General features: G+C 37.9%; 3 protein-coding genes across 3 annotated transcripts; all 3 read right to left on the reverse strand.

The window, feature by feature from the left end:
• Nucleotides 1-1,601: 1,601 nt before the first annotated feature.
• On the reverse strand, nucleotides 1,602-3,803 carry LOC121760896. Its single transcript, XM_042156489.1, has 4 exons — nucleotides 2,895-3,803; nucleotides 2,392-2,808; nucleotides 2,077-2,225; nucleotides 1,602-1,899 (listed from the first exon to the last, which is right to left on the reverse strand). Exons 1-4 carry the CDS (start codon nucleotides 3,801-3,803, stop codon nucleotides 1,602-1,604), a joined length of 1,773 nt encoding a protein of 590 aa, XP_042012423.1.
• A 1,270-nt stretch (nucleotides 3,804-5,073) lies between these two features.
• On the reverse strand, nucleotides 5,074-7,869 carry LOC121760897 (receptor kinase-like protein Xa21). Its single transcript, XM_042156490.1, has 4 exons — nucleotides 7,752-7,869; nucleotides 6,812-7,503; nucleotides 5,503-6,700; nucleotides 5,074-5,414 (listed from the first exon to the last, which is right to left on the reverse strand). Exons 1-4 carry the CDS (start codon nucleotides 7,867-7,869, stop codon nucleotides 5,074-5,076), a joined length of 2,349 nt encoding a protein of 782 aa, XP_042012424.1.
• Nucleotides 7,870-8,213: 344 nt separating this feature from the next.
• Nucleotides 8,214-8,976, reverse strand: LOC121760898 (probable LRR receptor-like serine/threonine-protein kinase At4g36180). The gene is made up of 2 exons (XM_042156491.1): nucleotides 8,267-8,976; nucleotides 8,214-8,217 (listed from the first exon to the last, which is right to left on the reverse strand). Exons 1-2 carry the CDS (start codon nucleotides 8,974-8,976, stop codon nucleotides 8,214-8,216), a joined length of 714 nt encoding a protein of 237 aa, XP_042012425.1.
• Between the last annotated feature and the right edge of the window lie 4,366 nt (nucleotides 8,977-13,342).

The raw sequence follows: 13,342 nt of genomic DNA on the forward strand, positions 1-13,342 counted from the left end.
GTGCCGTGAAGTTGAGATACATGACCTACCTTCTTTTTCAATTGAGAGACATGAAAAACAGAGTGAATTTTCGCATCAGCCGGCAAAGCTAGTTTATACGCCACTTCCCCAAACTTGTCAATGATCTTGAAAGGGCCAAAGAAGCGAGGGCTAAGTTTATGGAATTGTCTGTCCCGTAGGGTATTTTGACGATAAGGTTGGAGCTTCAAATATACCCAATCACCAATAGCAAAACGTCGGTCCGATCGATGCCTGTCGTGTTGTTGTTTCATGCGACGTTGGGCTCTGTTCAAATGGAATTTAAGCACCTCCATCATGGCCTCTCTGGCCAAAAGGCTCTCGTTTACATCATGGACTGTTGAATCACCTTTGAAATAAGGAATATGAAGTGGAGGTGGATACCCATATAAAGCTTCAAAAGGGGTAGTTTCAATAGCCGGGTGAAAGGAGGTGTTATACCAAATCTCTGCTAAACTTAGCCATTTACTCCAGTTTGCAGGTTGGTCTCCACACATACAGCGCAAGTAAGTCTCAAGGCATCGATTTACTACTTCAGTTTGGCCGTCGGATTGAGGGTGATAAGCTGTAGACATATAGAGTTCCACACCCTGTAGTTTGCAGAAATCAGACCAAAATTGGCTTAGGAAGACTTTATCTCTGTCACTGATGAGAATGGTAAGAAGACCATGGAGCTTGAACACCTGATCAAGGAAAGCCTGGGCTACTGACAGAGCTGAATATGGATGATTGAGGGCCATAAAATGGGCGTATTTAGTTAGCCGATCTACCACGACTAGTATAGTTGATTTTCCTTGGGATAGAGGAAGGCCTTCAATGAAGTCAAGGCTGACTTGTGACCATGCCGCTTCAGGAATAGGCAATGGTTGTAGCAACCCTGGTGAGGCACTGTTATCATATTTGAAACGTTGGCATGTATCACACTCTCGTATGAAATTCCTGATTTGTTTCTCCATATTGGACCAGTAGAACAGAGCAGATAATCTTTTATACGTAGCAAGGACTCCTGAATGCCCACCACCGCTTGAGTTATGAAATAGGTTGATGATTTTTAAGCGAAGAGCCTCATCATTGCCTACTACCAAACGCCTTTTTCTCCTTAGTTGATCTCCTATCCCAGAATATTTAGATGCTGATGTAGGATTCAATTGTAGCTCCTTAATGACGAGTTGTAATGCTGGATTAGTCTTCCATAAAGCTTGAATCAATGGGTAGATATCAGTAGCCACTGTAGTAATAGCCATACATAATATTTCAGAGGAATGCACTCTGGATAATGCATCAGCAACCACATTTTCAACACCTTTCTTGTAGGTGATTTCAAAATCAAAAGCCATTAGTTTAGAGAGCCAATTGAGCTGATCCGGGGTAGTTAGCTTCTGTTTCATCAGGTGACTCAATGTTTTGTGATCAGTTCTTACTTCAAATGGCATTAGACTCAGATAGTGACTCCAATAGGTGACAACAAACACAATAGCCAAGAGTTCATTGTCATAAACAGAGAGGGCTCTATTTTTGGGTGAAAGTGCCTTGCTTATGAAAGCAATAGGATGGTTATCTTGCATGAGAACCGCACCAATACCTTAGCTACAAGCATCAGTTTCTATCACAAAAGGCTTAGAAAAATCAGGTAGAGCCAACACTGGTGGAGAGACCATAGCTTGTTTTAATGCCAGAAAAGCTTCATCAGCAGTGGCATCCCAGTGAAAGGCATCTTTTCGTAGAAGATCTGTAAGGGGTTTACATATGAGCCCATAATTCCTCACAAATTTCCTATAATATCCAATGAGACCAAGGAAGCCCCTTAGTTTAGAAACATCAGTAGGTGTAGGCCACTCTTGCATAGCTTGGACCTTTTTTGGATCAGTAGAGACCCTCCATCTTTAGAGATTATATGCCCCAAATATTCTAATCTGAGATTTGGCAAACTCACATTTGCTAGCTTTAGCAAACAAAGAATTCTCATGTAATTTCTAGAAGACCAATTGGAGTTGTTGCAGATGAGAATCTAAGTCTTTGCTATAGATTAAGATATCATCGAAGAAGACCAACACAAACTTCCTTAAGAATGGTCTAAATATGTCATTCATCAAGCTCTGAAATGTAGCTGGAGCATTTGTGAGACCAAAGGGCATGACAGCATATTCATAGTGTCCATCATGTGTCTTGAAGGCAGTTTTAGGGATGTCTTGATCCTCCATTCTAATCTGATGATAACCAGCTCTTAAGTTAATTTTTGAGAAGATTGTAGCCCCTCTAAGTTCTTCCAATAGTTCATCAATGAGAGGAATGTGGTACTTATCTTTAATAGTGAGTTTGTTAAGCCCCTTATAATCCACACACATTCTCCAAGTGCCATCTTTTTTTCTTTACAAGCACTACTGGAGAAGAGAAGGGACTTGAGCTAGGTTGAATAAAGCCTTGCTGTAATAGATCAGCCACTTGCTTTTCAATAATATTTTTCTGGAGAGCAGAATGTCTGTAGGGTCTGGAGTACACTGGAGGAGCATCTGGTATTAGAGATATCTTGTGATTGTGAGACCGCATAGGAGACAGTGTGGTTGGCTCTGCAAATACAGAGTGATGCTCATCTAAAAATGTTTGAATAGCTTGAGGGATTTGCTGTTGTTCTTCATTACTTTGCACAGCAAAGAGCTCAGAATGTCCTTCATTATTCATCTGAATACAACATAATTGAACTCCTTCACTCTGACTCAGAATTTTATTCATTGCCTTTTCTGAAGCAACTTGTACCAGATGTTCATTATGCCCCCTCTCAGCACATGTCTTCTGCCATTCAGTGTAAAATCCATGGTTAAGTTTTTGAAGTTCCATTGAATGTCGCCAAGAGTATCTAACCATTGGATTCCCAAAACCATATCACAACTTCCCAAGGGTAAGAGAAGTATATCAGTAACAAAGGTAGTACCCCTCAGTGACCATTTCAAGCCTTTATACATCGATTTACATTCCAATCTATTACCATCCGCAACACCCACATATACAGGATTCACCCCAGTGAGTGCTAATCCTAGTTTCTTAGCTGTGTGCAAATCAAGGAAGTTATGAGTACTGTCTGAATCTATCAAGATGTGCAGGGCTTTCTTCCCAATTCTGCCAGTAACTCTCATGGTTCGAAAGCCTCTAGCAGAGGAACCATTTATAGCATGAATTGAGATAAATGGATTCTTATCTTCACCTAATTCTTCAGTAATTACCTCAAACTCATAATCAACAGCATGCATACCATCATCTATCTCAAGCAAATAGATCTGTTTTCTTGCACATCTATGTCCTTTGTCAAATTTTTCATCACATCCATAACACAAACCCTTAGCTCTCTTATCAGCCATTTCTTCTTCAGCAAGAAGTCGTCTAGATTTAAAGACAGGTGTGATAGGAGTAGGAAGCAATGGAGCAGTATTGTGTGTATGTGTAGACTTAGTATCATAGGTGTTAAATCGTCTACTAGATTGAGTTATTCCTTCCTTAACATGTGTAGACATATCTTGTAGGCGAGCTAGAGCATAGGCATGCACAAGAGTTTGCGGCATAAACATGCGTACAACTTTTTGCACATAAGGTTTCAAGCCGTTGATAAAATGACTAACCGCATATGATTCTGAAATAGATACACGACCTAAGAGTAATTCAAAGCGGTCATGATAGTCAGAGAAGGAACCTGTTTGTTTTAGAGCGAGCAACTCGGTCATAGGATCGCCGAGGAGTTGATCGCCAAATCTTCCTTCAAGTGCTTGTAGAAACAGAGGCCAAGGAGTAGCCATAGCATGATCCTAATACCTCGACCAATTTTGGAACCACTGCAGTGCTCGTCCTTCAAAATTGATCACAGCTAGGAGAACTTTAGATTCCTCCGGAGTTAGATCGACTGTGAAGAAATGATCGCACCGAAGGATCCAACCGGCGAGATCCTCGCCGGAGAAGATAGGGAAGCCGACCTTCGATTGGCGAGTAGGGAAGTATGGTTGGAGTTGAGGTCCATTTCCTCCAAATTGATTGTGAGGAATACCCCCAACAAATTGATTTCCAGTAGTAGCAGTAGGATTGGGCACAAATCGAGTGAGAATCTCAGTATGTTGAAGTTGCAGAGCGAGGATTGCTTCGTGAAGCTCATCCATAGCTGTGTCTCGTGCGCTATCAGCGTTATCACGAATTGAGTTAAGTTCCTCATGCTTGCGATCAGATTCGGAAACCTTTGCGGAGAAGTCAGCCAAGGCGACCGATAGCAGCTCCTCCAAGCGACGCATGTCGCCGGAGCGAGTTTCCACCATGACAGGCGAAGGATCGTTATGACTGATACCACCTGGTGCAGAATTGGGGCTGCCGGTAGTGAGAACGACCACCGGAATCGCACCGACGCAGATAGAACTCGGCGAGAGAAGAGAGATTGCAAGAAGAAGAGTTTTGCATTAATATTGAAAATTGAATGAATACAATTGAAGAAGAAGTCAACTTATATAGCTGATTAAGTAGCTCACAACGGTTAACAAGCCTAACCGTTTCTAACTAACTCTCATTTCCATTCTAACTAACTTGTGTCCACTCTAACTACTTCTTGTTTCAGCTTCAGACCGTAGACACGTGTGCATGTATCCATGCACACGTCAGCTTCATGTAAGGTGTGTATATCATGTATCACAAACACACAGCCAGTTGGATCCGCTTCCGACCCGCCATGGGTAAAAACACAATTTGTAAAGTTCATAATTTTTTATACCACTTTTATAATTTATGGAAAATACTATATTTTGGGGAATGTTAATGATTGTAGCCTTTTAGGGACCAAAATCCCTTAATAACGCATCAACTTTATTTAGTTTTATCACAGTAAAATGTTTTCCAGCCATAATTTCAAAAGAAGCTAATTTCTAGCTGACATGGCAGTGACATAAAAAGAGTAAAGCAAAATATATATACATGTCATCAGCAAAAGTTAAGTACTAATAATACAGTGCATATTGCATAACATTATTCTCACTTTTGGCATTAATACGAAAATAAATTTGTAAGGCCTTCCCCACTCAGATTTAAGCTTCATCCCAAAAACCTATGTTGGATTTTCTGCAGCTCTGCTAGAGCTTCTTTCATATTAATCCTTTTATGAGAAGAATCTGCACAACACTTTAAGGCCAACTCTAACATGGATGAAGTAAATTCCACAATTTTGTCGCCATGTTCTTCGTCGTTCATCAGTAAGTTGGCATCTATAACTCGATGGGTGAATTGTGGAACCGACCTTTCAATCCATCTCTTCAAGCTTAGATCTCCATCAAACATGTCGTCACTTGGCTTTTTCTTCGTAAAAACTTCCATCAACATCACCCCGTAGCTATAGACGTCGCACCTTGTGGAGACTTGTCCTTCTAAACCATACTCTACAATCACAAAAAAATGTACTACTATGAAACAATATTTCATTTATTATAAAGCATATACATACATAAATGTAGAATAAAAATTCACCGGGAGCAATGTAACCCAATGTTCCCAGGGTGTTGGTTAAAACCGTGCTATCTCCATCGTATAGCAGCTTCGCTATCCCAAAATCGCTTACACGAGCAACCATGTCTTTGTCTAACAAGACATTACTTGGCTTCAAGTCACTGTGGACAATTGGTGTCGAATAGCCACTGTGAAGATACTCCAAAGCCGATGCAACATCGATCATTATATTCAATCTTTCCATGAAATTCAAGAAATGGTTTTGAGAATATAACCATTTCTCAAGATTTCCATTGGGCATATACTCGAGTACTAATGCCTTGAAGTCTTCATTGGAACAACAACTTATGACACTATTCAGACACCTGTGTCGAATGCTACGAAGAATCTCACATTCGACATCAAATATCTTTGAAATACCTTCCAACCGAAGATTAAACACCTTGACAGCGACAACCTTTCCATTGTTAAGAACTCCTTTGTACACAGAGCAAGAACTCCCAGTGCCAAGCAGATTGCTCTCATTAAATTGTTCAGTTGCTTGCAGAAGTTCATAATATGAGATTCTTTCTGGCACAATGGATACCATCTCATCAACTTCTATAGTTGTCTTATCTTTCCTTCTGTTTCTGAGAAAGATGAGAGCTAGAGAAACAATTGAAATGAAAGCCACAACCCCAAAAGCAATAAATGAAGCTCGTTCCACCTTTTTCTTCTTCGATCTGTGACTAGAAACCGCGGGGCAAATTGGAACATTGAACCTCAGACTTCCACAAAATGCCTTATTGCCCTTAAAAGAATCCATAGTGAAGTTTCTGAAAGAACCGCCACTTGGAATCTCTCCACTCAGATTATTGAAAGAGACATTAAAGTAGTTGAGATGTTGAAGAGCTTCCAAAGACTTTGGAATTGAACCAGAGAGGTTGTTATGGGACAAGTCAAGACTCACCAGACCTGTCATGCTTCCCATGGAAACTGGAATAGAACCTTCGAGTCTGTTATTTGCCAAAGACAGATTAACCAAATTCTGTAGCTTTCCAATAGTGCTGGGAATAGACCCTGACAACTGATTCATCGATAGATCTATATCGATTGCTGCTCGTAAGTTACTTATCTTTTGAGGTAAAACCCCACTCAACGAATTGAAGGACAAGTTAAGAATCAGCAAATCTTTTAGATCCCATAAACTTGTAGGTATGCTTGAATGCAACATGTTGGACTGCATAAAGATATATCTTAAAGAAGAGATCTTTCCCAAACATGTAGGAATTGAACCTGATAATTGGTTTTGGCCAATGCTTAATAAATTAAGGAAGCATAAATCACATACCACCTCTGGAATGGAGCCTTGCAACTTGTTAGCATCAAGATATAATCCTTGAAGATTATGTATATGTTTGATGGATAGGGGAATATTACCAGATAACTCATTGCCCTCTAATGCCAAGAGCGTCAAGTTTCTTAAGTTGCCTATTTGATCAGGAATGCTGCCATTTAATTTGCAGCGGGCGGCTCTGAATATTCCAAGTGAGGAAGACAAATTCCCAATGGACGCTGGAATGGTGCCGTATAGAGGATTATCTGAAATATACAAATGAGCTAAAGACCTGCAATTCGAAAGTGATGTAAGGAAGGCCATGTTTGAAGAAGATGGTGCATTTGTAAGATTGTTGCCGAACAATCTAAGGTCTTCGAGAAGTCTTAGGTTGCCGAGATCCATAGGTATATAACCACTCAATTTGTTTGCACTAAGTGTGAGAATTCTGAGTTGGGAACAATTAGATATAGAATTTGGTATTGGACCAGAGATTGAATTAACTGCAAGATTAAGCCCTTCAAGAATGGGAGAGGTATGGCATAGACTGGTTGGAAGAACTCCAGATATATCATTCTTAACAAGATCAAGGATTTGAAGAGTTGAAATGTTAAAGAGCTCATGTGGAATAGGTCCACTGAAGCTGTTCACCCCTAACACTAATCTCTCCAGTTGGTGTAGTTGACCAAATTCAGCAGGAATAATCCCTGCCAAAGATGAGACAAATTATTTTAGATTAGATGTTAAATGTCACAAACATATTACTAAAAGCCGAAGACACCGATTTAATGTAAAATTGGTAAAGCATTGGAAGGAGAAAACGTAGTTTGAGTATTACTTCATTTGTTAAAAAGAGTAGTGATGAGCCATTTACCCAAAATGGAAAGATATTGACTTTTGTGGATTGATAAGATTATATGGGTATCATGAAAATCATAAGGCCTTCTCTTCTTACCAGTCACGTAGTTTTCGCCGATGTCAAACTTTGTTAGCATTGTAAGATTCCCAATATCCCTTGAAAGATTCCCAGTGAAATTGTTGCGCCGTAGTGTTAATTCTTGCAGAGAAGACATGTTGACGAGAATATTTAAAGTGCCCCCAATCTGATTTCTTTCACAACCAAAACCAACCAGATTCTGAAGATTGCCAATCTCAGGAGGTAGTGTACCTGTCAAATAGTAATTATGACTATTCAAACAAACATACATACATACATACATACATGCATCAAATTTATGTGAATCTATTGCTATAAGAACAAGAACAATACCACTCAAATTGTTACCACCGAGGTTTAATATCCGAAGAGATGTTAAGTAGCCGATTTCTGCAGGTATCTGCCCACTAAAAGAGTTGTAGGATAGGGACAACAACTGCAGCTGTGAACATACGGATAGATTTTTCGGAATCGCGCCACTCAGCTGATTCACGGATAGATAAATCCCAGCAAGAAATGGAAGATTACTGCACATGTCTGCTGGAAGACTTCCGTTCAATTCATTTCCTGTCAACGCTATATTCACGAGCTTCGACATGTTGAATATCTCAGATGGTATGGCACCGGAGAGATGATTGAATTCGATCGCCAGAGTCTGCAAATTCTGGAGTTTCCCTAACTCCTTTGGGATTTCTCCACTCAGAGAATTGAAGGATATGCCAAGAAATTGAAGGTTTGTTAGGTTTGATAGAGATTTGGGGATGGAACCTGTGAAGCTGTTGTTGCGGAAGTCTAATCTCTCTAACTTCGGTAATTGACCAAAGAGAGGAGAAACGACTCCAGTGAAGTTGTTACGGCGGAGGGTTATGAACTTTAACCGGTGAAGGAAAGAGAGCTCGTGAGGCAAAGCTCCGCTGAAGTGGTTGCTGGTGAGGTTGAGGGAGACGAGGAAGGATAGTCGCCCGAGCTGTGGTGGAATGGTGCCGGAGAGATTCATGTAAGAGAGATTCAACGCGGATACCCTATGGTGGCGCGAGCTGCAAGAGACGCCGATCCAGCTGCAGACGGAGCTCGAATTAGTCCAGTTTGTTGAAAGTAAACCAGAAGGGTCAGAGATGATGTGTTGTTTGAGTGAAAGAAGGGCAGTTTGATCTGTTGCAAGGCTCATTTGGGCTAAACAAGGGTTTTCAAAGGCTATGGTGAGAAATGCATATGCAAGAATGTAGTACCACATTTTCTCCATGGTTGCAAATTGGAAGGTGTGGTTGATTGATAGAGCCATGCAACATGCACCATTTATTCACTTGCACACAACATATACAGTATATTCAATGTTGCTAATAGTTGACTTTAAAGGCTCGATGTTTGAACGAATTATTAAGCGATTAGATCTGTTTAGTGTCCCTCTCAGCTACAACATTACAGCTAATATGGAGAATTGTCAACGTGCTTCTCACATGCAGTGAAGAATTCTTGCATTTTAATTATAGATGAAGGACAATGACAACTGAGATTTTTTATTTATTTTTATTAACTGTTAGTATAATGCTGCATTCCATGTATCTGTGGCACCTATTATAAAGAAGAATGAGATGGCAGAGTTATTCAAGATGTTGACGAGTAGGAGGGCAAGTGGCACCGTGCTGAGAGGAGCAGAGGCAAGTTCCGCCGCCGCTTCAGGCTGCCTGCGAATGCCAAGCTGGAGCAGGTGAAGGCAGCGATGTATAATGGGGTGTTGACTCCAAGGAGGAAGCCATTGATATCTCTGGTTGAGTAAATGATGTAAATTTTAAAACCAATTTTACTTAGTTGCAACTTGCATGATTACATGGATGGAGGGTACTAAAGAAAAGGTTTACTTGGTGAAAAGGGTCCAGCAGGAGGAGGTTCTCAACCACCCTGCAGTGGGTGCATTTTTGACGCACAGTAGATGGAACTCGACTCTAGAGAGTATTGTTGCTGGTGTCCCAATGATATGTTGGCCTTATTTTGGTGATCGAACCATTAATAGTACTCCCTCTGTCCCAATTAAATTGAGACAAAACTTTTGAGCACCGAGATTAAGAAATTGTGTTGAAAAGTAGAAGAAAGAAATAAAGGAAGAAATATAGAGAGAGAATAAAGTAGATGTTGGAATAAAGTAAAAGTGATTGGATGTTTTTTTTTTTTTTAAATGACTCAAATTAGTTGGGATATCCCAAAAAAGAATACGACTCAACTTAGTTGCGACGGAGGAAGTAGTATCTGAGTAAAGTTTGGAATATTGATTTGACATTTAAAGGAGGAATTTTTGGACAGGGCGATGGTTTGACTAAACTGGCCAAGAATGGTTGCTGAAAGATGAGGTTCCTCGTACACCAATTTGGATGCTCTAATTGACTATATTAAGTCATTGATCATAACTTTCTAAACCTTGTGCCTAGATGGAAAATAATAAAAATACTATTGATTTTGGGCCGTATGATAATATTTTGAAGTAATGAAGTGTTAATTGGAGATAGGAGTTGGGCTGACCCAGATATGGTTGAGGGCTTAGCATTGGAAAGAAATAAGAACAAGCCCACTACTTCTAGCACAAAAAAGGAGCAATGTAACAAGTTGTATTTCTCCTTCTTTTCTCTCCAACAAACACCCAACGACATCTCTCTTTTCGGTGTTCAACCTTTGCTCCATTCATGTAGACTCCAAGCTCTAGTCTTATACAAAAATGGTATGTCTGTATTGTGATATATTTCTTGAATAGTTGGTGTTTGTGTGATCCTAGGTTGAATTGAGCTTGAATTTTTTTAATTGCTGGAAGAGAGTGAGCACTTTAACTATGTGTGGAGAAAGGAAAAGGGGGAGTTTGAAATTTAATTGAATTTGATACTTAAGGTGTTATGAAGTGTGTTTTATAGTTTTCTGTGTAGACTAGACAAGGATATGTTGGGAAATTCCAAGTAAAAGTGACTTGGAGGTCGTTTAGAAAATCTCCAAACACAGCTGCCAAAAACTGTCTCGTTTTGACAGATAGAGGGAAAACTGTCATATCTTCCAAGTTACTTTGAATTATTGAATGAACTTTTATTTAAATGGAACTAGACATTAGTGGCTTTATGATGATATAAGGAACACCTTCTAAGTCTTTCGGACCAGAGACAACGGAGCCTCCAAAATCAGCTGTTGTGAACAGAGGATCTCTATGAGATTTTCCCAAAATTTTCCATTTTGAGTCTAAAGCTTTCAAGCCTTTCCTAAAGCAATTCTATACTTGTTTTAACACACATTTTGAGCTTGTAAATGTTTAATAAGAATGGTTGGATATCCTTAGCATGTCCCCTTCCTTAGTAGTAATCTATAATGCTAATTTATGATCCTCGAGAATTACATGAGAAATATTATTTTGAATAGAAATATGCATATGTGCAAAATGATCTACTGTATGTCTCTTATCGTAATAATTGGATACAAAAGATTTAGGTGGAGTATGTTAATAGTTGTTGCATAATGGTAACTAATTGATATGTGATATATGTAATTTGTACTGAAGGTGATAAAGTATTGAGTATTAGCCACCAAGACGAGAAAAGAACAGGTTCACGAGTAAAACGGCTATTAATATCACAATATGTTGGGCGTACAAAGGTACTGTATTTTTCACTCTATTCGTTTAATTTGATATATTTTTTGCAAAAAAATAATTTAAATCGAGAGAGTTACGTAAATTTAAAGTTTTGAGATGATTTTGATTAGAGAGAATTGATATTAATAACTTTTAAATTTATTTAATAATTTTTTAATTTAAAATATAATCCATGTGACATTATTTCAACCACTATATCTCATTCTCATAATCTAATGACTAAGATTTGGTCTTAATGTGTGATTGCTAATTAGTTAGCAATTGATCACTCCCCTAACACAGAGTATTAATTATTTATTTTAATATTACTGTTAATAACATTTATTATTTTATATGTTTTAATTTAAAAGTAACAATTTATTAGTTCTTTCCATTTTTAAATAATTTTATACAATCACTTTAAGATGCATATAATTAATACAATTAAAATATATTGAAATTGAATAATAGAAGTTAAAATAATGAAATGTGGTATGAAACATCAAAATAAAGATAAACGACGTCAAATGACAATAACTAAAGCATCTCAAATTGTCATATTTGTATGTATATTAAGATTCTAAAATCGGCCGAATGGATTTTCTTCCATTTACCACCATCAACGGTGAGAAAGGCATCCTTGTAGAAAGAATTCAGCCGAAGAATTGATGTAGAAAGAATTATCCATGGATACAAATTGAAAGGTGTGGTTGATTGATAGGGATATAGAGTTTTGTACCATATTATATGAGCCATGCAACATGCTCTAATATGTAGAATTGTCAACAACGTGCTTCTCACATGCTGTGAAGAATTCTTGCATTTTAATTATAGATGAATTTAATGTTGCACTCCTTAATGGGTATAAGCAAAATCACGTTTTTTCTATATTTGATTAGTCGTTTGCGATTGTTAGCTTCCAATTCCATCCGTCAATCAGCAAACGTGATTTTAATTCATGGTACATTATTCACAACTTGACTAATTAATATTCTTAAAAAAAAACTTGACTAATTAATAAGGCAATTCATGTATGGCGCAGAGTTTACTCACCGTGTATCACGCTTTTGTAATTCTTTAATTATAATATTATCAATACTAGAATAAAGACAAGTGAAATATAGTTTCACATAGGTCTGCTTAACCAGTCGGTTTCGGTTCTACCCGGTTACAAATTTTCATGAATCTAGGAACCAGAATTGGTTCTGGTTCCGAACCGGCCAAGTAAGAATGTCTGATTTCACCAATTAAGAATGTCCACAATTTAAAGACTTATTTTTTTTTTCATTTTAGATAAGTAATCATATCATTCAATTAAATTATTACACTCACATTCTATTTTAAAATCAATATACTTTCTCTATCCTAAGGTAGCTGAGTTGTATTACTTTTTTGTCTTGTCTCAAGATAGCCGAGTAATTTTCTTTTTTGGTAAAAACTCTATTCTATCTCGTACTTTACTCTCTGTCTTCATTTTTCTTACTTTATTCTCTCCACTATAATCTTTAATGCATCAATTTCTTAAACAATTTTCCTATTTTTCTTTAAAAATCAAACAATTACTCCCTCCGTCCCATAATAGATGCCACACTTTCTTTTTTAGTTTGTCCCACAAAAGATGTCACATTTCCTTTTTTGAAAAAAGTTTTCTCTCACATTAATATGAATATACTATTTTCTCTCTTTACCTAACACACAAAATAACATCTCCTAAAATCTCGTGTCATTCCTCAAGTGTGTCATCTATTATGAGACGAAGGGAGTACTTAAAACCGTGCCAAATCAAAATGAGTTTATATATAATAGGGGAAAAAAAGGAGTATTTACTTTAAAAATTATTATTAAATCAATAAATAAAGTAAAAAAAATCAAATGATAATTAAACGAAAATTGGTTTACACGTCATTTGAGTTCAAAATACAGATTCTTTGCTGAGAGTGAGATGGGAGACGAGTAATAAAAGTACTATTGATTTTGGGCCGTATGAGCTAATCGGAAAAAATCTAAC

Source organism: Salvia splendens, chromosome 13, assembly GCF_004379255.2.
Source record: "Salvia splendens isolate huo1 chromosome 13, SspV2, whole genome shotgun sequence".
NCBI classification, from domain to species: Eukaryota; Viridiplantae; Streptophyta; class Magnoliopsida; order Lamiales; family Lamiaceae; genus Salvia; species Salvia splendens.